General features: G+C 52.1%; 9 protein-coding genes across 9 annotated transcripts; 4 read left to right on the top strand and 5 right to left on the bottom strand.

Moving 5' to 3' along the window:
- Nucleotides 1-428: 428 nt before the first annotated feature.
- Nucleotides 429-2,153, top strand: Triagg1_1534 (uncharacterized protein; the record flags this gene model as incomplete). The annotated part of the gene is made up of 1 exon (XM_062895615.1): nucleotides 429-2,153. One exon carries the CDS (start codon nucleotides 429-431, stop codon nucleotides 2,151-2,153), a length of 1,725 nt encoding a protein of 574 aa, XP_062759873.1.
- Nucleotides 2,154-2,556: 403 nt separating this feature from the next.
- On the bottom strand, nucleotides 2,557-4,443 carry Triagg1_1533 (uncharacterized protein; the record flags this gene model as incomplete). The annotated part of the gene is made up of 1 exon (XM_062895614.1): nucleotides 2,557-4,443. One exon carries the CDS (start codon nucleotides 4,441-4,443, stop codon nucleotides 2,557-2,559), a length of 1,887 nt encoding a protein of 628 aa, XP_062759872.1.
- Nucleotides 4,444-5,796: 1,353 nt separating this feature from the next.
- On the bottom strand, nucleotides 5,797-6,634 carry Triagg1_1532 (uncharacterized protein; the record flags this gene model as incomplete). The annotated part of the gene is made up of 2 exons (XM_062895613.1): nucleotides 5,797-6,008; nucleotides 6,142-6,634. 2 exons carry the CDS (start codon nucleotides 6,632-6,634, stop codon nucleotides 5,797-5,799), a joined length of 705 nt encoding a protein of 234 aa, XP_062759871.1.
- Nucleotides 6,635-7,253: 619 nt separating this feature from the next.
- Nucleotides 7,254-8,021, bottom strand: Triagg1_1531 (uncharacterized protein; the record flags this gene model as incomplete). The annotated part of the gene is made up of 3 exons (XM_062895612.1): nucleotides 7,254-7,442; nucleotides 7,729-7,852; nucleotides 7,984-8,021. 3 exons carry the CDS (start codon nucleotides 8,019-8,021, stop codon nucleotides 7,254-7,256), a joined length of 351 nt encoding a protein of 116 aa, XP_062759870.1.
- A 943-nt stretch (nucleotides 8,022-8,964) lies between these two features.
- Nucleotides 8,965-9,311, bottom strand: Triagg1_1530 (uncharacterized protein; the record flags this gene model as incomplete). Its single annotated transcript, XM_062895611.1, has 2 exons — nucleotides 8,965-9,173; nucleotides 9,254-9,311. 2 exons carry the CDS (start codon nucleotides 9,309-9,311, stop codon nucleotides 8,965-8,967), a joined length of 267 nt encoding a protein of 88 aa, XP_062759869.1.
- A 2,358-nt stretch (nucleotides 9,312-11,669) lies between these two features.
- Nucleotides 11,670-12,293, top strand: Triagg1_1529 (uncharacterized protein; the record flags this gene model as incomplete). The annotated part of the gene is made up of 1 exon (XM_062895609.1): nucleotides 11,670-12,293. One exon carries the CDS (start codon nucleotides 11,670-11,672, stop codon nucleotides 12,291-12,293), a length of 624 nt encoding a protein of 207 aa, XP_062759868.1.
- A 4,959-nt stretch (nucleotides 12,294-17,252) lies between these two features.
- On the top strand, nucleotides 17,253-18,763 carry Triagg1_1528 (uncharacterized protein; the record flags this gene model as incomplete). Its single annotated transcript, XM_062895608.1, has 3 exons — nucleotides 17,253-17,753; nucleotides 17,823-17,957; nucleotides 18,011-18,763. The coding sequence occupies 3 exons, from the start codon at nucleotides 17,253-17,255 to the stop codon at nucleotides 18,761-18,763; spliced, it is 1,389 nt and encodes a 462-aa protein (XP_062759867.1).
- A 798-nt stretch (nucleotides 18,764-19,561) lies between these two features.
- Nucleotides 19,562-20,890, top strand: Triagg1_1527 (CAZyme family GH18; the record flags this gene model as incomplete). Its single annotated transcript, XM_062895607.1, has 4 exons — nucleotides 19,562-19,803; nucleotides 19,856-19,880; nucleotides 19,932-20,163; nucleotides 20,214-20,890. The coding sequence occupies 4 exons, from the start codon at nucleotides 19,562-19,564 to the stop codon at nucleotides 20,888-20,890; spliced, it is 1,176 nt and encodes a 391-aa protein (XP_062759866.1).
- Nucleotides 20,891-21,880: 990 nt separating this feature from the next.
- Nucleotides 21,881-23,521, bottom strand: Triagg1_1526 (uncharacterized protein; the record flags this gene model as incomplete). Its single annotated transcript, XM_062895606.1, has 3 exons — nucleotides 21,881-22,752; nucleotides 22,819-22,899; nucleotides 22,963-23,521. The coding sequence occupies 3 exons, from the start codon at nucleotides 23,519-23,521 to the stop codon at nucleotides 21,881-21,883; spliced, it is 1,512 nt and encodes a 503-aa protein (XP_062759865.1).
- Nucleotides 23,522-23,634: the final 113 nt, after the last annotated feature.

Below are 23,634 nucleotides of genomic sequence, written 5' to 3'. Positions count from 1 at the left end.
GGCGTGACCCGGCGGAAATCGAGTCACGGGACAGCTTACGACGCCTGATTCAACCGTCCCAGACCGCCCAACTCCTATTCCTCTACGGTGAGCCTTGTCCAAACCGTCTTCAAGCCACTCCCATCTGGCACGCGACCTCCGCCTGTCTTGGGCCGGCGGCAGCGCCCCACCGCACCCCGTGCAAGGGTTTAGCTGCAATTTATAGGGCCTTTGCCGCTAGCAACCCGCTATAACGCTGGGCCTGTGACGCATCTGATCCCGTCCCGCCCATTCAACTCCGTTCTCCTGCCTCGCCTTCAACCTGGAGATTGCATCGCAGCTCCAGCACAGCCCAAGAGCAAAAGCCGAGCCCATCAAACTCACCAGGCTGGACACAATGGTATGACATCGCTGCGTGCCGAACCCATCACAAGTGCTAACTCCAAGCGATGATGCAGCCGTCCGAACGCCATCCTCTCCTATCCAACCGCGGCGAGTCGGCCGAAGCCGCCCAGGCAAAGGCCGCCTTGCGCTCTTCACGCATCCGCGAGATTGCCTTCTTCGCCTGGGGCCTCCTGGCCACGGCCGCCTTCATCGTCGCCGCTGTTTGGATCCAGCATGACGCGCAGACCGGCCACGACGGCAACAACAACAAGAACAACACTGTCGCCCCGAAGCGCAACCTCGTCTTCATGGTGTCCGACGGCATGGGACCGGCCTCGCTCTCCTTGACTCGAGGCTACCGCCAGTACATCAACAACCTCCCCGAGAACGACACTCTCGTCCTGGACCAGCACTTTTGGGGCACCAGCCGCACTCGCTCCAGCAACTCCCTCGTCACCGATAGCGCTGCCGGCGCCACGGCCTTTGCCTGCGGCCTCAAGAGCTACAACGGCGCCATCTCGGTCCTGCCCGACTTTGAGCCATGCGGAACTGTCATGGAGGCGGCCAAGAGGGCTGGATACACAACGGGACTGGTCGTCACCACAGACATTACGGATGCCACGCCCGCCACTTTCGTCAGCCACGTCCTGAGGCGAGAGATGGAGGACTCGATTGCCCTGCAGGAAATCGGAGAGGGAGTCTTGGGCCGTTCAGTTGATCTCATGCTTGGTGGCGGCCGCTGCCATTTCCTTCCCAACAGCACCCAGGGTGGATGCCGTCAGGACGATCTGGATGTCACGCGCCTGGCTCAGGAGAAGCACGGCTGGACCTACACCGATAACCGCCAAGGTTTTGACGCTCTCGACGGCGGCGACAAGATCAAGCTTCCTTTCCTCGGCCTGTTCGCCGAGCGAGACGTTCCTTTCGAGATTGATAGACAGAAGCAGCACGACGTTTACCCCAGCTTGAGCGAGATGGCCACCACTGCGCTGCGAGCTCTCGAAAAGGCCACCAAGGACTCGGACAAGGGCTTCTTCCTCATGATTGAGGGCAGCCGCATCGACCACGCCGGTCACTTCAACGACCCTGCTGCTCAGGTCCGTGAGGTTCTCGAGTACGACAAGACGTTCAAGGCCGTCCTCGACTTCATCGCCGCCAGCGAGACGGAGACGGTGCTCGTGGCCACCAGCGACCACGAAACCGGCGGTCTCGCCACCGCCATCCAGGAGCCCGGCCATCTGCCAGTGTACAGCTGGTACCCTCGCGCCCTCGCCAGGGCCACCTCGTCGACCGAGTTCCTCGCCGCCAAGCTCCGTTCCCACGCCGCATCCGTCACGCCCGCTTCCAACGACAAGAAGAAGGAGAAGAGGGAAAAGGCCAAGGCCGACCTCAAGAAGTGGATCAACAAGGAGCTCGTCGTCCCCGGCCTCGGCATCTCCAACGCCTCCGAGGACGAACTCGACGTCCTGGCCGACAACGCCGAGGCTTCCCTCGAGATCCTCTCCGCCATGATTTCCCTGCGCGCCCACGTCGGCTGGAGCACCCACGGACACACCGCCGTCGACGTCAACATTTACTCGTCTGGAGGGCCCGGCACGGAAAAGATTCGTGGAAACGTCGAGAACACCGATGTCGGCAAGTTTTTGAGACGCTATCTCGACGTCGAGGGGGACGTTGAGGATATTACCAAGGAGTTGAGGGCCAAGACGGAGAAGCCCGGCGAGGATGCGCAGAGCATGGCAGTAGAGCAGATGAGCGGTGTAGAGCACTATCACGCGCAAGAGATTTGAGTGTAGAGATTTACGAATGCTGTTTCTTTTTTTGGTTAGAGTAGAAAGCTGGATAGCTTTGCTTGCTCTTTTTCTTGTTGATTTTTCTACTGTGGTATATGAGGTTTGGTTGTTTGGCTTTTGGCGTATTATTCAAACACACCATATAGATTGTTTCGCATATAGCAATGAGCATAGCATCTCTGTTCTCTCTTCTTTTAAGAATGACGGAGAAGGAGTTTTTTTGGTTTGGTAGCTAGTACAAATACACCCGGGACATCATGTTATATATCCTCCCAAATCTCATCCGCTAGACGCCTTGATTACCATTATCCCATATACCCTATTCCATCTATTCCATCCAATGCCCCCCCAAAAAAATCCAAATCCAAAACAAGAAGGGGGAGAGAGAAGAAAAAAGGTTTCAGTTCTCAACGGCCCTCTCCTCGAGATTATACCGCATATACAACTTATCCAAAAAGTGCGAGTGCCGAATCCCATTCGGCCTCGCCGTCTTAAACGCCTCAATCGCATCCGCCAACGCAAACCCGCACTTCTCCACCAGATAGCACACGACAAAGTACCCCGATCTGTTGTATCCGTAATGGCAGTGAACGCCCACGACGCACTGCTCCGGATCAGCCCACCCTTCTGCTACGGCGCGCTCACGCTGGGCTTCGCGGACGGAATCGACCAGTTTGATGAATTGGTCGACTGTATCTCCGTCAGGCGGGATTTTCGACACTGTAGGGAATTTGTGGTAATGAATACCGCGGCGCTCAAGACCGCGCGGGTCGTAAACAGGTTGGTCCTTGGAGATGTCAATGACGTCTTTGATGATGTTACCCCAGTTATCGGCAAATGCCGTCGGGCAGTGCACATCGTCTACTTCGCGGAGCGTCTTGATAACACGAAAGATGGGCTTGCCAGGAGGCCCGATGGGTTCGGAGACGGGCTTGACGCCCTGCCACTTGATGAGGTTCTTGACGTCCCATTTGCCCTCGCGCGAGAGGTGCTGGAGCTGCCAGGCGAGCGAAAGGCGCTGAGTGATGTGTTCGGCGAGAAAGTCCGACACGAGGCCGGCGAGAGCTCGGACGGTGCGCGGGGAGTAGAGGAGGGTGTGGTTAGCTGAGCCGTTGAGGACGATGGACCGCAGGGCTCTCATGGGGTGTTGCGACTGAGGTGGTAGGTCTGGCGGGTATTCGACTGGTGTTGAGGGACTGTTGCGGCCACTCTCGTCAGAGTCGGTGTCGTCGGCATCTTCTGCCGTCAAGCCGTTGCCGTTGGTATTCGCATCGAGCTGGGTTGAGCCGCTCAAAGACTCGGGCGAATCTGGTCCTAAAGCATCTGGTGCTTGCTCATTCCCATCCGACACCGCGGCATCATCCACCGAGTGAAACGCCCCTGCAATCTTGTCAATCTCCTTGGGCGACGTCACATTGTCCTTTTCGCCGCCGATGAGAAAGACGGGGATGTCGAGGCCAGCCCAAGCATCAAGTCCAGGAATGCCTCCGACAGCCTTGCCATCCTGGAACCGAGTCGGCAAGGCGCCGTATGCCATCCGCCTCCACACCGGTGTTTTGCTCTGTTTGTTGTATCGATACTGCATGAGCCTCAGCTCGGTAGGCGCGCCGTCTCCCACGAAACGTGAGACGCTCGTGCTGTTGAGTCCTCCCCTGGCATCCCACGCACGCCACAGTGCAAAGATCCAGCCGGGGATCCAGAAGAGCCTCTTGATCATTGTTGCTTTCGCTTCCTCCATCGGCCCAGATACAGGGCAAATCGCCACCAGGCCGACAATGTGCTTGGCAAGCGCCGTCTTGTGCGGGAGCTTCTTATTCGCCAAGCCAGCCGACAGTGCAGTTCCCATGCTGTGCCCGATCAACACCACGCCTTGGTCATGCTCCTTGTCGCGATGGTCCTCAATAATCACCTCCAACAGCTCCATCAGCGCCTCCGAAGTGTACGCCTCCCATTGCGTCGGCGCAAACTTGGACCTCCCGCCACCGGGCCAGTCAATTGCCAGACACGGCGCCAGATCAATCAAGCTCCTCAGCAGCGGGTAAAACTGCGCGACGGAGCCTCCCAGCCCCGGAACGCACACCAGCAAGGGCAGCGGCGCCGGCTTCCTGGGCAGCTGGTCGGCCTTGACGTGCTGGCGATGGAAGACGCGGATCTCGGGATACTCGAACCGGCTCGCCTTGTAAGACTTTATGTGCGAGTGATGCCGCAGCAGCGCAGGATCCGTCTCGTGAGGGTCCGCGGAGAGCGACTGCTCCGGCGGGGGCGAGTCTGGCGATGTCTTTGCCATTGGCGCAAAATAAAACAGCAATTGGGCTCGCAATCCGCGATGTGAGTGGCGATAACAGTTTTGGCGGTCGAACTTTGTCGGGCCCAATTCCTGGTGATGCCAGATCCAAGGCTACTAATGAATCGTCTAGAACCGGGATCAAATGCAGGAACGGCGCTCCACCTTTTTATATCGCGATACGCAGCCGATGAACAAGGGAAAACAGCTGCAGCACGGACAAAGAAGGCCGGGCGAGGTTTGGAAGAGGAATTCGGGACAGGGGGGGTCCGTCTGAGATGGCAAACAACGGCCGCTTGAAACGCTCCCGCTCAACAAGCAAACTCTGTCCCTTTTAAAAGAACGGGAAACGAAGAAAGAGGAATAAGAAGAAAGAGGGTGAGGGTGAGGGTGATTGATGGTCTCTCAATCAACAGCCGGTATCCGTCCAGTACAGAGAGAGAGAGAGAGAGAGAGAGGAAAAGAGTCAGGTGAGTCGGAGAATCCGCATCAAGGAAAAGATGTACAGCAGGATGGAGGGCAATCAAGTCGCCAGAGAATTGATTGGCGACAGCCGGGATTCATTGCAGTCCGAAAAGAAAAAGGAAGAAAAGAAAAAGAATTCCCGGGCGTGGCCTGTCGAACTTTGAGAAAATAAAAATAAAAACAACAATGACGATAAAAGGTTTAGAAGAAGAAAAAATCCAAGTGAGGCGGAGATGGGAATGGGATTTTTTAGTGACCAACCAATTGTCACGGGCTCCCACGACCGCTCGTCATTGCGCACTTTTTAGGGGAACAGCCGCCCTGCCAAGAGATGGTGACGGTTGGGTGGCTTACCCTGGAGCCGAGGCGATGGTTTTGCGGCGGGAGTGATGGACGAGAAATCGCCATGATTGGCTTGTTTATTGGAGATGTTGATCAAATGTATGATTCCTGGTGGGATTGGTAGGTGGTTTGTATATGTTGCGCGACTTTAAGAATGGGTTAATGGTGGCTGTGAAGGGGAATCGCTGTTTGTGTCGCCATGTGATACTCCGTTATGCCACGCCCGCGGCTTTGAGTTGAGCAGCTTTTATGCGGATAGATTAAGTCGACAGCAACATGGCATCATTTGTTGCCGGTATTGGTAAATCAAACCTGGAGATTCAGTTCTCGACCTTCTTGTTCAATTACGAATCACAGTAGAGACATGTGGTAAACACACCCTAAGCCTGGACATGTCCGTATCTCAAGTCCCAAATAATCATTTTCATACCACCGTCACAACTACGACCACAACCACAAGACATTTCAACAAAACCATGCTCGATTCCTTCTATTGGCCACATTCATATCGTACTCGTACAGCTGCTACAAATACTCCTCGTGCAACAATCATGAAACAACACCCGATCCTTCCTCCCAGCCAATGGGTATCAAAGCCGCCGCCACATCCGACACTCCTCGCTCCGTCGCCAGCAAGTTGAACTGCGCCGCCGCATTCCTCGTGTCCAGCATCTCTACCCTCACCCCCAGCTGCGTAAGATGCTGTCTCGTCCGGGGACTCAGCGGCAAGTTGGTCTTGCCCACCCCAATCACCAACAGATCTGTAAAACCACACACACACACATGCCATTAGCTTAAACTGCACACACATACACACAATTTCCGTCTGTTTCTCCCCAAGGAAACACAACGGGATCCCATCACATCACAAAGGTAAAAGAGAGAGAAATATACCGGGTCTTGGCCAGAGCACGTCAAGCAGCCCAAATGCCTCGGCCGGCAGCTCAAACTGCCCCTTCTCGTTGACCAGTTTCATCTTCCCGCTGGCCTCCCACGGCCGCCACGCAAACGCCTCGCCGTTGACAAGTAGAGCCCCGTCCCCTCCCGCTATTGTGATGCCGCTGTTCAGCTCGAAGCCATCGTGCATGCACACGTCCACCGACGTCGACGGCACCGGCACGCTGCCAAGCACGTCGAGCTCGCTGAAGCTGGTCCGATGTGAATTATCGGGGATCGCGTCTCGGTCTCGGCTTTTTGACAGGCTAGGGATTGTGTGGAAGGATTTGTATGAGGGATTGAGCGTGTGACTGCGTAGGATTGGGGCGGTTGTTGCTGTTTGCGACGGAGCGTTTGTTGAAGCTGCGAGTCGTGGAGGTAATGTCGAGGTGCTTCGTACGCTTGCGCGGGCAGCCCGGAGGCCATTCGGGAGTCGTAATGACCCGCGCATCGTCAATCTATTATACAGACGCTCTTTTCTCAAGGCGCGGTAGACAATTGCGGTTTGGCGAGGTTGATTTGTAAAAACGTGGTGCAGAGCTTGGGGTTTTTTTTTCTCCTGTCGCGGGGCAGCTGGGTGTGATAATTTACATGTGCGAACGTCATGGTGACTTACAGCCTCTACGATGGAAATCATATTCCCACGGCCAAGGTACGCCATCCTTATGACTGGCAGTTTACTAGCGCAAGGGGCTCAAGAATTCGCCCATCGACTTTATTGGATTGGCACTTGGAAGCCAGATTCTGCAATTCGGCTCTACAATTCTGACGAGTGCTGGAACATCCACTTGGTGCTCTCACGCATACATACACACATCACACCTGCAAAAAAAAAGGGCTGTTTCGTACCAACTTGATGTTCGTTTCCATTAGATCACCAAGAGGAAGCAGTCCTAAAGACAGCAGCAGACCGGCCATGGGTCGGCTCGGCCAATATGTATCATGCAGTCCGTTTTGCCCTAATGAACACCAAAGCAATGAACCAAACCCCCAAGAGTTCCTTGCCATCCCGCACAGAAAGCCAATTCCATCAGTCGAAATTTTTCCTCATAGTAGTGTAAAAACTTTGTTTATTTCTTCTTCTGGCTCGCCTCCTGCTCCTTCATCACCTTCTTGACGATCTTCTGCTCCTCGATCAGGAAGGCACGGACGATTCTGTCGCGGACGCAGCCGCCGCACCGGGAACCACCGTAGGCGCGCTGGACGGTCTTCTGGGGCTTGGAGATCTGGGCGTACTCGCGGGGGCGGAGAGCGGGAACCTGTGTGTCAATGCTGGTCAGCTGCTGATTTCTCGTGGTTGATCATGGTCGTCCGAATCTTGAGGATGGAGGATGGAGGATGAAGACGCGAGAAGAGGTCATCGGACGGAGAGGACAAGGATGAGCGGTTCGTTGTTTTCGCAGGTGTTCAGACGGTAGGTTTCCTCCAAGTCGACAATCTCTTCATCTCAACGAACACCCCCGAGTCCCGTCGTCCTCTTCCCTCGTCCCTCTCCAGTCGCTGGTCCTCCGTCGTGCGAAATTTCGTTCAAGAGCCACAACTTACACCAGGGAGCTTGGAGCCGCAGTCACCGCACTTGGGGGCAGTGCCGCGCTTCTTGATGTGCAGAACTCGGAGGTCACCGCCGGGAGTCTTGATGACTCGGGTCCGGTTGGAGCGAGTGTTGTAGCTGCAGAGATTTCGCCCGTCAGTATATTCCTATTCCGTCGCAAAGGCAGGGCAACGCAGGAACGGCACATGACGAGAGAGAATTCGATTCGATTCGCATTCGCCATGGCCGACGACAAGGAAAAAACTCACCCGTTACGGCGGCGGTAGGTGACTCGGTGGGACGCCATTGTATCTGGTGATGCTCGGTGGTTGTGCTGAGTATCTCACCAAAGAAGAGGAATTTCGAGATTTGGGGAAATTTTGTGTGGGCGGAACAACAGATTGTGCCCGCTAAGCTGGCGAATCAGAGAGCGACTAGCGTGCTGTGGACGGTCCACTTGGGGTGCACGTGACGACAGGTTTTCTCTCTTTTCAGATGACCCTCTAAGAAATGGTGCTTGCTGGACTAGAGCCGATGCCATAAGCAAACTGGGCATGCTTGAGCCATGGCCATGGAAATGATGAGTTGATGGTATGAGGCTACATGTCAATGCATCTCGTGAGTTGGGACTGATGGCTAACAATATTGTGACCATTTCTTTATCGATTGTGATGCCAAACCCACGAAGACCTTGTCTTTTCTACAGTTGATTAACACTACTAGAGCAAGATAGGTCGAGTCTCTCATACAGCTGGGATGTGTAAGGGCTGTCTGATATGTGCCATCATTTGCCATTATTTCTGCACCTTTTGACTTTTAATAATCAGTATAACTTTGATCCATTGCCTTCTTATATAAAACCAGGCCGCGAGAAAAGTATGGCTACAACTTGTCCTCAATACCTTAATGACAGAGACAATATAGAAGCCATTCGGCGTATTACCCCTATCTCATCGGCAAAGCCACTTGGTACGCAGCTCTCAACGTTCATGACCAATAATCATCATATTCAAGCCTTTGTAATTAAAATAGTATCCAACAATTAAAGTACCCATACCTGAATAAACGATATCAACCTTGTCTGTTCCAGAAACCAAAGCGCGCAACATCATCCGGGTATGGAGAGCTGGCAAAAGGAACACGGTCGCCGCAGCGCCTCTACTCCATTAAACCGATTCGCCAGCTTTCCCTGCATGAAGAGAAAAGGAAAAAAAAAGAATCGTGTGTACAAATGTGAAACATGATGGCGTCTATGCCGTCCAGGGCTTGTCCAAATCAAACCAGCCCGGGTAATCTCCGTGCCTCCAAGGCGTGATGCCCAGAGGTCTCTCCTCCTTGCTCTTGCTGGCGCGGGCGAAGACCTCGGTGCTGGTCTCGTCCCTCATGAGGGTTGTGAACTCGGTAATCTTTGCCTGTGCGTCATTGACGGCCTTCATGAAGGCGGCATACATGACATCTGCTGGAGGGGAGGGGTTAGCACAGCGCGCGCAACGAGGTGACATGATATGAACATGTGACGACAAAAGGAGGGCTCCTTACGCGATGGATGTTTCTGCACCAGAGGCTCCAGCATCGTGGGGATGGTGTCCCGGAGCATGCGTTCCTATATTTGGGGGCTCGGTTAGTCTCGCTTAGACACGATGCGCAAATGAATCAAAACGTGCCTTGATGTGTAGGAGCTTGAGCCGCTGCATCGCCAGATTAAGGGCCTGCTCCTCCTCAGCCAATTGCCTGGCTGCCTCCTTGTCGGCGGCCGTGGGCGCCTTGTTTTCCATTGCTTTTAGGGCGCGCAGGCAATCAGAATCAAGTAGAAGGATATCAAGATGTGATGCGACAAGAATGCGGAATCCGGCAAAGCGCACAAGCATTCGACAATATCACCCCCCACGCATACGTAGTAGCAGATCTGGGCGAGTGAGAGGCGATTCTAGAAGTTGGGGATGATGGGCTTCGCGCGACGTGGGGCGGCAACACAGGCAAAGACAGGCTTGACAGGGTTCGAAGCTTGAAAGTATGAGGCAAAGCAGGGCTTATCGGGCACCCAAGTACGTGTACCGGGTACATCAGGAAGAAGCCGCGGCAGTGCCCTGGCCATCTGAAACACCGCGTCACACAGCATTCGGCTGTTAGAGTTGACTTGGCGGAGGTATCTATATAAAGTACCGAGTACGGAGCACAGTGCTGATGCGACGTCTGACGGACTCGGGAGTTCACGGTACCAGGTACTGCTCGTGTGCAGCCCTTTCAGGTACCTACCCAAGGGACGCCATGGCCGAGACAAATTACCTTGACAGAATCGCGGCCTTGCATGCGCCATTGGCCCTGCTGGAAGGGTTGAAGGGCTCCTTGCATGCGGCGAGTTGGATTAGACATGCGAGGTCCGAAGGGCTGCATCGTGGACTCTGGGCCGTACATGTAGCATGTACCGCTTGTCACGTGGGCTGGAGCTACTTGTGGCAGCTTGGCCTGTCAAGTGCTTGTACAAGTATCGTGCGATCCCTGTTTGGGCGCAGTGAGAGCGAAAAATGCGTGGGTCGATGGGGTCAGGAATTCCTTCGGAAGGTATTCCGTACTTGTGCTGTATTTCGTTGATGTAATGGCACCTTTTACTTGTCTACAGCATGATGCTCTATTTGCCGAGGCATTGATTGGAATACTTGATTGGATTGATTTGAACTTGTATGAACTGGACCTTGCCCGAGGAAAGAGAGAGAAGAGGAGAGAGGCAGAGACAGAACAGACAGAAACAGACGCGCAATCAAGGGGCATCTCGGAACCGGTTTTGGCCCTGCTGCTGTAGGTACGAAATAGAGTTGTACCTTGGTTGCGCGGAAGTGCTAAAAACAGCCTGCTACCCTTGGGATATGCGCGCATCTCCAGAAAAAAATGACCAGACACCGATGTACTGTACATAGGTACCCAGTACAGGTACCTCACAACATGATATCGTCCCGAGCCACAGGCTGGAATACACATCAATACGGTGACATGGCGTGAGAAGGGTGTGATTCAACATGTTTCCATGGCAAGGACCCATGCCCGCCAATCTGTGCGTTTGTTTTTCCGAGAAATGATTTGTTTCCTGCCCTGCCCCTCGCATTCTCGCGCCCACGATTACGAGTGCCTCTACTACTAAGTACTAGTACCTGCAACTCGTAAAATCCTATGACTGTACGGCACTGATACAGACGGCCGTGACAGGTGCCTGTACGTAATGGCCGACGGCCAATCCCTGGCACAGGCCAAAAACAACCTGCAAAGGCGAGGGGGTTGGAGAAGAAATCCTTAGGGGAAAAAAGGGCAGACGGAGCGACATGCCGGTGACATGCAATGCTTCCTCAGCAGAGCCAACGTCAAACTCGGCATCTCAGCAGCAGCTTCTGCGCTAGCCTGGTCCCCCGTCATCCCTAACTCGACCCGGGTATAAGTTACGTAGCCCAGGCCCCAGCAGGCTGTACCTCTTGCCGTGGGTTTGCTCCTCTTTTCTGCCATTCTTGCTCATTTCTGCTCCCGGCAACGCCAAACGCAACAAGTACCGGCTCAGGTACCTGTACATCCGAGCCATCCCTCTGACTGGGCCCGCATCGCTCGGACCGGATCAACGCCAAACCTTGAAACTTGGCCAACAGTGCGGATTGGAAAAATCCTCACAGCCCGGCTTCTCTCTTTCTGCATTGCACTCTGTACTGTACCTTGACTTAATCCATCTACAGAACATCTCTAGACCAAAGCGCCCCACGCCCCCCAAACGCGATTCACTGCCGGCACCTCGTGCTTCTATCAAGGACCTTCGTCACTCGACTTCTTTTTCCGCAGCTTCCAACCGCCAGAGGAGAGACGCCGAAAGCTCCCTCTCTCTGCCCCTCGCCAACCCTCTCACCAAAGGCCCTTTTCCCCCCTCGTGCAAAAAAGGTCCGCGCCTTTCGCGTTCGCCACCGTGGCTCAACTCATCGCGATGCCGAATACCCCCCCGCCGGCGCTGCTGCCTCCGCCAGAGGGCATCTTCAGGACGTTTGACGACCTGATGGCCTCGGTCCAGCGCGTCGCAAAGGACCAGGGCTACGGCATTGTCAAGCTGCGCGCCTCCAACTATCGCGACGGCAAGCCCACCCGCTACGACCTCGTCTGCGACCGCGGCGGCGTCAAGTACAACAGCACCGCCAAGAAGCGCAACCCCTCGACGCGCAAGATTGACTGCCCTTTCCGTGCAAAGGCCGTCTGCGAGGTCCAGCTGGGCAACCAGTGGCGCTTCGCTCTGCAAGAACCAAGACACAACCACGAGCCGCGCGTCCCCTCCGGCACCCCCGGCCAGGAGAATGCTCCCTTGGCAACCTCCATCCGCTCCTTCACCAACAAGCTGGACCGCCTGAGCCACGACATGGCCCAGGGCCTGATGCGCATCGAACAGCGGCTCGACAACATTGAGAAGCGCATGGAGAACATCGAGGCCCGCGCCGGCGGCTACGAGCCTCGCTTCCAGGCAATAGAACAGCGGCTCCAGGGCATGGAGGGGCCTCGCATGGACGGAATGGGCATGGACGATGTCGAATCGCGCCTGTTGGCTTCCTCGGTCATGTAGTCCAACACCGGGCCTCAGTCACAGCTGGTGTCGTCTTCACAGCGAGCAACATCTTCGCAGTTGGGGCCGTCTTTGGACTCGATTTCCGGCTAAAAGCTTTCGACCCTCTATTGCAACCTGCTCTTCACAGCTGAATTAGGCCGCGAGGCCCTGCCGGAACAAAAAAGAAAACATATGATGTGCACGACAGACCACCTCATCACGAAACAATCGCCCTACCCTTTTTTCTTTCTCACTTCATTGGCTTGGCTCTGTTGAAATCTCTTCTTGCGCACTGAAAAAAACGGAAAACGACAAAAACAAAAACAAAATCGCGGGCTTGGCCGCATATGACTATGGGTATTACCAGCGCCTGTCACGGCCTGGTTTGGTTCTGTTTTTGATCAAAACAGCCCATGATGGCGGCAACAATCGGGGGAAACAAAGTTTACGGCTCACGGATGCGGGCTGTTACAAATCACAAGGATGGTTTTTGATGGAAATTTGGGGGTTTTACGGTGGCACACAAACAAAGGGTGAACGAAGGCGTTCCGGTCGGCTGCTTTATAGTCGTGTCTTTTTTTTTGTCGTATATCTCCTTTGATATACTATTCCTGGTTCTTTTTTTTTTCTGACTTCCCCACCCTCTACTTGACTTTGTTTTCCTTCCTTTCCTGGTTCTGTATTTTTTTTTTAAGATTGTTGCTACGCTCAGGGCGCGCGCAAAGGGAAATTTCTAGGGAGGAAGGGCGGCGGCGGACAGTTTCTGTATGGATGGCTGTGTTTCTTTTTTTTCGGAGGAATGCGCAGGGCAAGGAGCGCGGAAAACAGACCCCTAGGGAAATAACTTGAGCTATATGAATCCTTGCAATTTGTCTTTTTTCGTTGCCCTTGTTCTCCTTTTATGGCCTTGGCGACGATGTGGCTGATGGTGCTTGTTATATCGCCTTTTCGTCTTTGGCTTCGATGAGGCATATCATGATATGATGCCAAGCTTGTGAAGATGCCGCCATTGCTTTACCTTGACTCACGACTCCTCTTCTTCACAGACTCACACACCCCCCCCTCTTCCGCCCTTCATCTATTCCGTACGTGAGGCTGAGTGAGTGGCTGTCTCGTCTACATAACACGCCTCACTCAAACTAGCCCCCAAATTCCCAAATCCACCGATTGGCTATTCTCTTTGTGAGCGTCACGGCTCTTTGAACGCCTTGGCTAAAAAAGGACCGTAACGTTGTTTCCGCAATCCTTCATACTACTTCCTTTTTTCTAAGCCCCCAAGTTTACGCAATATATCCCCGCCGTTTTTTCTCTTTGAGCTACCTAGATCCCGCGGAATCCGCGTCGCACAGCATACCTCGGCTAGTTCTCTCTAAAGGAACGGAGGGGGGGCCGAAAAAAGAATCCCAAGGATATAACATAATATGCGAACGGCTGGCCGGTCTGTGTGTGTGTGTGGCAGTAAAGTGTCGCACATGTTTCCTCACGCTCTCAGCTCCGAGGCAAGGCTTTCCATTCCTTTTTCTTTTAGTTCATGCAGAGCCTCGTTTAATGCTTGGAGTAAGTGTTTTGATCCAATGAGGATGGGAGAAATGTGTGCGAGAAGTGTGCGAGCGTTGGACTCTTCTTCTTCTTTTTCGTTTAGGGGCGCTTTGGCCAGGTTTTTGAGGAGATAGACTTTTCGGCGGCTTTTCTCTTTTTGTTTAGGTGAATGAATGGGTGAGGTGTGTGTATTTGGCCACCAACAGCATTAGGTTGGCATTGCAATGGCTTCTTTGGGGAAGGGGGAGAGTTTGTATGTGCTGGGATGGATGATAAGAGGGTGTTGTTGATGCACTTGGGAGAGGTTAAAATCGCTGTGAAGATAATTTAGTACTAAACAGGTAAGCTGAAGGCTATGTTACTGTCTGGATGGCCTTGGGGGAGGTTAAAAATGCTGTGAAAGAGTTTATTTACCCTTGCCAAAGGTTATGCAGCATTGAACACCATGTAGGAATGGCAGCAATAGCCTTGGGAGGAGTTAAAAATGCTGTGAATATTACTTTCGAGTCGTATTTGGTAACCCTCATCTTGGTTCCTCGGGGAGAGAAAAAAAAGCTGTGAAATCTGGTACGCCATGTTCTCTAAACTCAGCGGAACATGCCAAGCGACTGGGGTGCAGTTAAAATGTCATGAGATGCCACACGCCCGCGCGAAGCAATTCCGCTTTGGAGAACTCAGTCAGATTGAAGACCAATTTAGAAGGCTTTGGACGGCGCTCACATTGCTGTGGATGCAATGGAGGGTGGTGAACGGAAGCCGACGAGGAACCTGAAAATACAATATGACCTGGTCATGACAAGATGATCCGGTGTGCTGTACTCGTACCTTTCTCTTCGGCTTGGAGACGATGCTATTGTTTTCGTGTAGACACGTGATACTACCCTTCATTCCTTGGAGAGATTACTTACTAGGTATTTAACTCCCCTGCGTAATGACAGGCGCATATATTTGTTGTATAACATCCTTTGTCTGTGAATGGAATGACCACATACCGATTGAGACAATTTTGATACACCTCGAGGATCCGACATAAAGACGGGTAGTATGCTGACTCCGTGTGTATATGCAGCTATCAGATATAGGCATTACTTTAATAAACCCAGTAAAAATAGTGTGGTTGACAAGGGATCTTCAGCTAAGAGGGTTGTTTTTATAGGTTTATTTCGAGGTTTCTCTGACTGGCTCCATCTAAAATCTGTTCAGAACTGGATCACATTAATGGGCTGACATATCACCCTTCCTTAAATAACAATAAGTCGGGGGCCGGATTATATGATGTTGCCGTTGCAGAGAACCGGCCTGCCTTGGGGAATATGGGCTTCTAATTGGAGCAGGGCCCTCGTATTGGCGTTTTTCGAACTTGTCAAACAGTCAATATCCCGTCTTGTAGCATATGTTACTGCTAGCTTTCATGAACCCCAGTGAAAGATTACGTCAAAGCATAGGACATCATACCAAATATGATGCATAACCTATTTGAATACGGCGGATAATGTCCAAAACACAACTGTGCGTATCTGGGAATGCAAACCGCAACAGAATACAAAATGAGAATGTGTTTTGAGAGAGAAACGCTTCCAATCCCCATACCATATACTCCGGCTCCTGAACAAAGTGTAAACAAACGAACCATTTAACCGTAGGGAGCCTGTGTTCCCCTATCCCCTGAGCTAAACTCTGCAGCTTTTTTCGCCCCTCTTCTTCTTCGCCGAGCGGTCTGTCTGGTGATTGCGTCTACTACCACTAATTATGCCTACTACCACTAATCCAGACAGAAACATGAGCGCTAGAAGGTTCTCAGTGCACTCTACATGAACCTCCAACCTCTTCCGTTTCCAGTTCAAGGCGTGGGCTTTGAGCCACGCCAAAGGCCTTCCCGTATGGTCGACTAGCTCCAGCGACAGTTCTGTTGGATGGGAGACACTCATCCACCTGAGCTCGCCCGCATCGTAGCCTTGCAGACTGAAGCTACATGTATTGTTACTGGCATCAGTGGTGACGGTGTATTCTCGGCCGCTCAACGTAAGGCGTATGTCTGATGTCCGGCGGCAAGATAAGGGTATAGTTCAAGAAAGGGCTGGTCGTATGCATGCAGCTTAACAGCATATATGGGTGGGTGGCCCCGAATGCAGGGCTCTGGGTAGATCAGGATCGTCAAATTTTCTGTCTCGCTGCGTCGGATGCTAAGAACCCGCTTGAGGCGTGAAGCGCACCTCAGAATGCCCATGTATTGTTCCATAGCTTTAAAAGAGGATTGTAGTAGATGAATAGAAACACGGAACATCAAGAGGAACTTTGTTTGACGGGGTAGACTCGAGTCAAGCACGAAGGACTTACATAGGTAGGGATGTAAGTCCGTTATGAACACATCTCTTGTCTGCTAGTTGACCTCCCAGGCGGGCCCTTGGGTAAGAACATCTATTAATGAAAATTGTCATGTAATATTTCAATAGTCTACGCTGTAATAGTTGTTATTCTGGGGGTATGTGGATAGTTGTCGATGGTTAAAGGCTTGATGTCGACGGGCCATCTTTACATCGAGTCAATCTACTTGACCACTTGTGCTTACAGATACATGGGGATATGGCACTTCTTGAAGAGCATTTAGTAGCAAAGATACAAACCAACCCGAATCTTTCTCGAGAGACCATTAAGAGTATCAGCGACTCTTTGTCGTTCTTATATCACAACTCATCGAGACTGGTGTCTGTACGTACCTGCATGAGCCACAGCTGCCTCTTGCCCCAATCAAGGCGAGCGCCGCGCCACACCCGATATGGCTGTGATCGCCGCCACACAGCTGTCCAATCGGCGCCCCGAGTTGAGCTAATACAGTGGGCCAGTGACCTCCAGGCTGCCTCGAGCGCTGTGAGCGGAGGATCGTCTTGACATCATCACGAATCCATCAGGAGGGCAGATTCAGCCTTGCGATAAGCCTTGCCTTGCCTTGTCTTGTGAAGGATTCGATTCCTGTGGCTTTTTCAGTCGAATGGATTGATTGGACACTGCAGTCATCACGTCATCACGTCTGAAAGAGAGGAAAACAGGCGCTCCAACACCAATCCACAAGAGAGGCAGACATTGATGCCACCAAACAAGCAAGCAAAGCACCCAAACTGCATAACCAACACAACAAAATCATCTTGCCTGCCCACCTACTGGAGAATAGCACGGCAATCATCTTCCGACGGCGTCGTCTTTCCTCTCATCCCTCCCCACTGCCTGATTAGGCAATACGCAGCGCTCCCAATCAGCCGCCGCCATGCCAGGCGTGCCGACCTATCGCGGCTGCGATGCGTGCAGGAAGCAGAAGAAAAAGGTTCGTTTCAATTGCTCCATCTAGGCCTGCTGTCCCCAAAACGGAGTTGCAAGCCAATGGAAATGCTGGCCACATCACGTCTCTGCCATCCGTGCCGCTAAAGCACCCTCCAGTGCGACATGGCCTCGCCCGCCTGCTCCCGCTGTTCGCGCCTCAACATCCCGTGCATAGGGTGTGGCCAGCTGCGATACAAGTGGAAGGACCAGACCGATCTACAGGTCGAGAGATCGTCCAAAAAGGCCCAAAGTAGGGCGTCTGGGAGCGGGAGCGGGAGCCCATCGTCCATCGCCAGCCTCGTGTCGAACAGGGATACTGCTCGATCTGGGGCCTTTGCCTCGCTGCTGGATATCAACGACCCGAGCTATGACCTCGCCTGCTATGGCCCTTGGTTCAAGGAGCTCCCGCGGCGTCTGGGCACCAATGCAGCGCTGGATGCTGCGGTAGAGGCCATGGTAGGCTTCTACCCACACCTCCGCAGGCATGACCAGTCGTCGCTATCCCGGGGGTCTGTGGTGAAATACGTAAACGCGCTGCAGGCTCTCAGGACCTGTTTGAATGACCCGCAGAGCGCAAACAAGCCGGAGACGCTGTGTGCCGTATACGTGCTGATGATTTGTCAAGTAAGATGTGCCCAAGTGACCCGCATCCTTAAGCATGCACACTGACATGGATGTGTTTCCATCTTAAAGGGGTGGACGGGAAGAGACAGTGATCAAAAGATGAGCCATGGAGAGGGACTTGCACATTTGCTCGATGCAGCTGGGTCCAAGAGTAATCCGGACCCATTCGAAAAAAGTATTCGTGATACCCTTTGTGTGCCTGTCGTAAGTGTCACTGCCTCTTCATGTATAACAGTCGCTTACTTTATGGATGCCAGATCCTAGAAGCCATCTTCAATCCAAAGATACGACTGAGTCCCTGGTTCCTGAACCTCAAGAAACGCGCATTGGGCCCGGCTGCACCTCTTAGTAGCAGTGCCAAAAACTTCCTTAGTCTGGAACTAAGAAATCTTGCCCGGATCCCAGATTTGATCCGAGAGCCTGCCAAGTACAAGGACGACATTGCCGTGGCATATGAACGCGTGCGCTATGAAATACCGTTGTTGAAAGGCGGCCTAGCAATGGCTGACACTCTCGCCTCTGAAACACCAACGCGCGCGGCAACAAAGCTCCGTATTCAGTACCAAGTCTCTTTGGGTCTGCTGATGGGATGCGCCCTGATATATAATGGGTATCTACGTGCCTTTGGAATAGATGATGGGAGCATGGCTGAAGAGGCAGACGCAATGACCAACGACGCCATCAAGTTGGCGCACGACGCTTCGCAATACAGGCCTCTAGGAGCCAGCTTCATACCGCTTTGCCTGATTCCAGGGTGGGCGGCTGCAGGCAGTGTTGAGATTCAGCAGAGAGTGGTTCAGGCACTGGAGGTTTACCAGGACGATTTCACACCTCTCACAAGCAGGAGTTGGTACATCATGGCTTACTGGCTGAGGGGCGAAATGGACCTGATACGGAGCGGGTTGTGGACGTCGCCCATGGAGAATTATAATGATAGACAGTGGGGGACGTTGATGCTCGATGAGAAGGGGGATGTGATTTGCGGCGATGAATCAAGAAGTTGGTTTTAGCCTTAGAGGTGATTCTGGGCATCGTGAGCTGCGTGGTGGATAGACTTGATGGTTTGGCTTGTACACGAGATGAATGATAGACTGGATAGATGGCTGCCATTGGATGGGCATATACACGAAGCTATGAATGAAGCGAAATGCCGAGAATCATTATTCTATGCCCTTCCAGTCTCATACTTTATAAAACTCTAGCTAGCAAAGCCACTCGGGAAGTTATAGCCAATAATTGTGTCGAGTCAAAAGGAACTTTGTGGATCATGGCAACGGAGGCTAACATTTGCCCGATACGGCAAGTTGCAGGGCTGCGTCATGGTTTCGAGTCCTCTCTCACGTTGATGCGATTTTATTACATCAAGCATCTTATTTCATTTTCCATGTTAACTTCATCAATATTTAACATGATACAACAGAAAAATCCTGCTGTTTCAACTGCTTCAAGATACAAGGACAGACCGCCGCTTCCGCAAACTCAGTGCAAAAACTCCTAGTTCCACTCAATCAGTCAGATGGAAGCTTAAACGCAAAGGCGGGCGCTAACTTGGCAGCCTCTTTGTTGCTTCATTCAGCCACTGAAATCTATCAAAAAGAGGCTCTGACGTGTAACAAACAGTCTGTACAAAGCATTGCCATTGTCCCCAGCAGAAAAGAGGCGGAGCACCTGCGGGGTCCTTGCAGCATCAGCATCAGCATCAGCAACAGATCAGCATCAGATCAGCATCAGCAGGACTCTAACCTACCCGATTCATCATCTCACGATAACTTCATCAAGCCTTGACTACTCATTTGGAGCTTGTCAAAATGGTTCCTCGTTCACGAGGCTGGTTCTGTCCATGCTCCTGCATAGGCGGGTCCTCAGACGACAACCAAGACCATCACCAGCAACAGCCTGATGACAATAATGAGTACGAGATCCGGCCTCCTCCTTTGAACCGGAGTTATATGAATGGCGTGTATTATCCCAATTGGCTGGTTTACAAGGGCAAGACGCCGGCAACTCTTGATGTGGACAATATTACGCACGTGTTTTATGCTTTTGTTGGGTGAGTCCTGAGATTTGTGTGAGTGTAAGGACAGGAGCTGATGATTACCTAGTGTTAATGAAGATGGATCCCTTCGTGTATGTTGATGGCCTGCAATAACAATCTGGACTGTGTTGACGCTGAGATAGTGGTTCGATGAGCACGCCGACATGGTCAAGGAAGTCGACGGAGAAAAAGGCGCTCTAGCTGCCCTCGCAAAGCTCAAACGCAATAACCCAAAGCTCAAAACCATTGTGTCTATTGGAGGAGGCACCGGCAGTAAAGAGTTTCCAGCCCTAGCTGCTAGCCGTGATGCTCGGGAGACGTTTGCGAGGCAAGTCCGCCAGTTTTGTGACCGTCACGAAATTGATGGTATTGATAGTAAGGCAATCTTCTCTCCCGCTGAAAACACGCTACTAACTGCTTTATAGTTGACTGGGAGCATCCAAAAGACGCCGAGCAAGGTCACAATTATGTGAGGCTTCTTCAGGAATGTCGCAATGCGTTGCCTGAGAATGACTATTTCCTCACGACAGCTCTTCCTGTTGGCCAGTATATTCTCAAGCACATCGACCTCGATGCTGTGTCGAAGCTTGTCAACTACATCAACCTCATGGCATACGACTTTACCGGCTCTTGGACCAACGTATGCGGCAATCACGCACAGCTTCACTCGCCTAGAGGCGACCTTCAATCTTCACACCCAGAGCTCAAACAATGCGCCACAGATGGTGTTGAATACGTTCTGTCTCGACGGTTTCCTAGCCGAAAGCTCGTTCTTGGGATCCCTGCCTACGCAAGGTTTTTCCCTCGCGCGGAAGGCCCTGGATGCTCTACGGAGAGGGCGGGAGAGATGGATTATTGTGATATTCCGGATCAGTGGGTGGAGAATGCCGTGGTGGACGAGAGAGCCGTGGCGGCGTGGTATGTCGACTCGGGTAGGGACAAGGGATACGTTACGTTTGATGTGCCGCAGACTGTGTACATGAAGGGGAGATATGCGGCTCATCAAGCGCTTGGGGGGTTGTTTTACTGGACTGGGACGGGGGATAAAGGAGGAGAGCTGAGTTTGGTGGCTGCTGGGAGGAGAGGTCTTGATTCTCCATGATGGACGCTTGGCTACTGTACCTAGCAGTCATGAGTAGTGTTTATAAAGTAGTGATACATGCAGTGTTGTTAGTACTTGTATGGCTGTGGTGTTGCGCGAGCTGAACTTTGCTGCGCTATGGAGAGGCAGTTTAGCGGATGCAGTGGCGGAAGATGGCGTCTCGATAATCCTTTGTTGATAGACTTGGCGGTGAAAGGGTCCGAGATGAACAATACTCTAATTTTAACTCTAAATCAAGGCTTAATTTCTTTGTTGCGTCATTGCGTAAGTGTCCAAGAGCGCATTAATGCCCGGATCAGGTGCCTCGCACAAACGAACAAAGAGATTCTGCGTGCCAAGAAGACCCTACGTCATCGAATGTAGATCAAGCAGCCATTCACTCGCTATAAGACAATTTGGAAGCAGCGCAACTCGAGACTTGGCACTTTCTTCACAACTTCACGATACTTTTTGTTTTTACATACCTTCTTTTAATGCTAAACACTTGAGCGTTTTGTTCAAATTACTGCAAAAAAGCCTCTGTGAGTCGCCTCCGAGTGCTAAAATCTGGAGACGCCAGCTGCTAACCACAGAAGCCTAGTAATACCCTTGAGTCTCGTTTTCCAGGAACAACGATAAACATCGACAATTTCCGCATAAAACATCACAAAATCTGCAAGCATGGGTCTGTTTTGGGCGAAACACTTTGGAGGTCGTCACTTTGGCACGAGCGTCCACGCCGATCGACATGGAGTGCGTCGTGGGCCGTGGAGGTTTTCGCTGGGGAAATTCTCCTGCTTCAAGAGTGGCTAAAGGGGGATGGCCGGAGAATATGCGTCGTGTTTTTGAGAGATTGATTTGATGTTGTAGTGCTTCTCTGGTTTGGGGATGGGATGGGCTTTGGCTTCGGTGTTTAATATGGAGGTTTCATTATGACGAGAACAGCAATGCTAATACTGCGTTCTTATTGCTAAAATATCAATCTTGTTAAGAAATCACCCTTCCTAGGACTCAGCCAATATCCACTTGTCCCATCATCGACGCAAGATCGTCGAAATCGTCCTCTGAACCATGCAGAGACCCCACGTCCCAGAGCGTCACTCGTGCAGAACGTGTGTTTGAGTCATCGTCCTTTATACCCGGAATGGCTTTCCTCCTCACAACATCAAATGCATCTTTACGCACCCGCTGTAGTATTCTGTCCACCATAACCTGTCTCTTCTCTGTCCCCTCCGGAATTTGGGATGGAAATACGTCGGGCACGCGCCAGCTGGGATACAGATTGCCATGGGAAGCCCGGTGTTTGACGTTTGACCTGTGCTCTTCGAAGTAATAGTCGCATAGCTTACACGTCGGCTTGCTGCTTCCGATATACATCCAGTCATTGAAGAATCTCGAGGGCACGATCTCGCCCTTGATCGAGATCCAGTTCAGCAAGAGGACTTCTGCATGGACGATTGGCCTGAAGGTGCTTCTGCTGTATTCCTTCTTGATACGGTCGTCAAGGTTGTAGAGCTGGAGATTTCGTACAAAGTCCTTGAATATCGCCATTTCTTTTTCCTTTCGCGTCATGCGGCCGACAATGCCTTCGGCGTAGAGGCTCTTGTTGCGAAAGGGCTTGGGCGCTGGGCGACTTGATGAGATGAAGGAGACGGTAAAGTTTTCAAAAAGGCCGGGCCACTTTTCCTTGGCTAGAAGAAAGAATCTGACCGAATGCAGGTAGGCAAGAATACGTCTGATGGTGTGGAAAAGATCAGCCCAGCATTCCATGCTTTTGTACCCTTCAACTCGATCTTCCAAGGCACGGTCTTCGATTATCTTTCCTTGTCTAGACATTTCGATTTTGGTGAGAAGCTTAATCGTCGTCTCGCACTTGTGAAAATCTGATCAAGTAAACATAGTCAGTCATCTTCTATGGCTAGTCTGTCTCCTAGGTATGGGGGATTTACAGTCAGCTTCCGTATGACCAACTTCCGAGCCAACGTAGGGAGAAGCGAGAATTTTCGCCAACTCCTCAGCAACTAATTCGTCTAAAATAACCGCCCAGAGTTAGTCGAATCAGGTAATCTCACAGCTGTAGCTTAGTGACATACCGTCGTCCCTCTTTCCTACCTCGCAACTTTTGAGACAAGACTTTGCATGCTCTTGGAGTTCACGCAAGTAAACCGAAACCCGAGGACGATTGAAACGCAAAATATAGCATAGCAGAGACTGCATCGCATCATGCTGATTTTCCTGGCCCTCAGGGGCTTGGGCGACTTTGCGCAGAAGGGTAGTGACATACGCCTTTGTGATTTGCAACTGGCCTTTATCTTGCTGGTTCACCGCGAAGACGTAGTGAGCCATGTCGGGGTTGTCTTCGTCTTTGAGGACGACGAAAGAGGTGACGTTGTCGCCCCCCTTTGCTCTATCACACGCATGGCTGAGTTTGTTGAGAAAGGCGTAGAATAGCTCCTTGGGATTCTTGACGTCGATGTTCTCCTCATGGGACCGCGGTGTGGCGATGTGGCTCACAGCTTCAGTCAGAGCCAAGAGGAGGATGACGGGCTCAAAGAATTTGTGGACGATGCGAGAACCTAGCTCGATCGGTTCCTCATTTGTTTGGTCCAAAGGTGATGATGGATCAACTGTGTTGCTGCGAGACAGAGACATGTTGAATGCTGGATTGATATTTTGTTTTGGTGTTTATTCAATTCAACTACGCATGCATGCTTCGAATGCCTCATTTTAGACGACACCCGAGCAGCTTGGCCAAGCTTGATTTA

Source organism: Trichoderma aggressivum, assembly GCF_033847375.1.
Source record: "Trichoderma aggressivum f. europaeum strain CBS 100526 chromosome Unknown scaffold_003, whole genome shotgun sequence".
Lineage (NCBI taxonomy): Eukaryota > Fungi > Ascomycota > Sordariomycetes > Hypocreales > Hypocreaceae > Trichoderma > Trichoderma aggressivum.
This window is presented reverse-complemented; position numbering and strand designations above follow the sequence as displayed.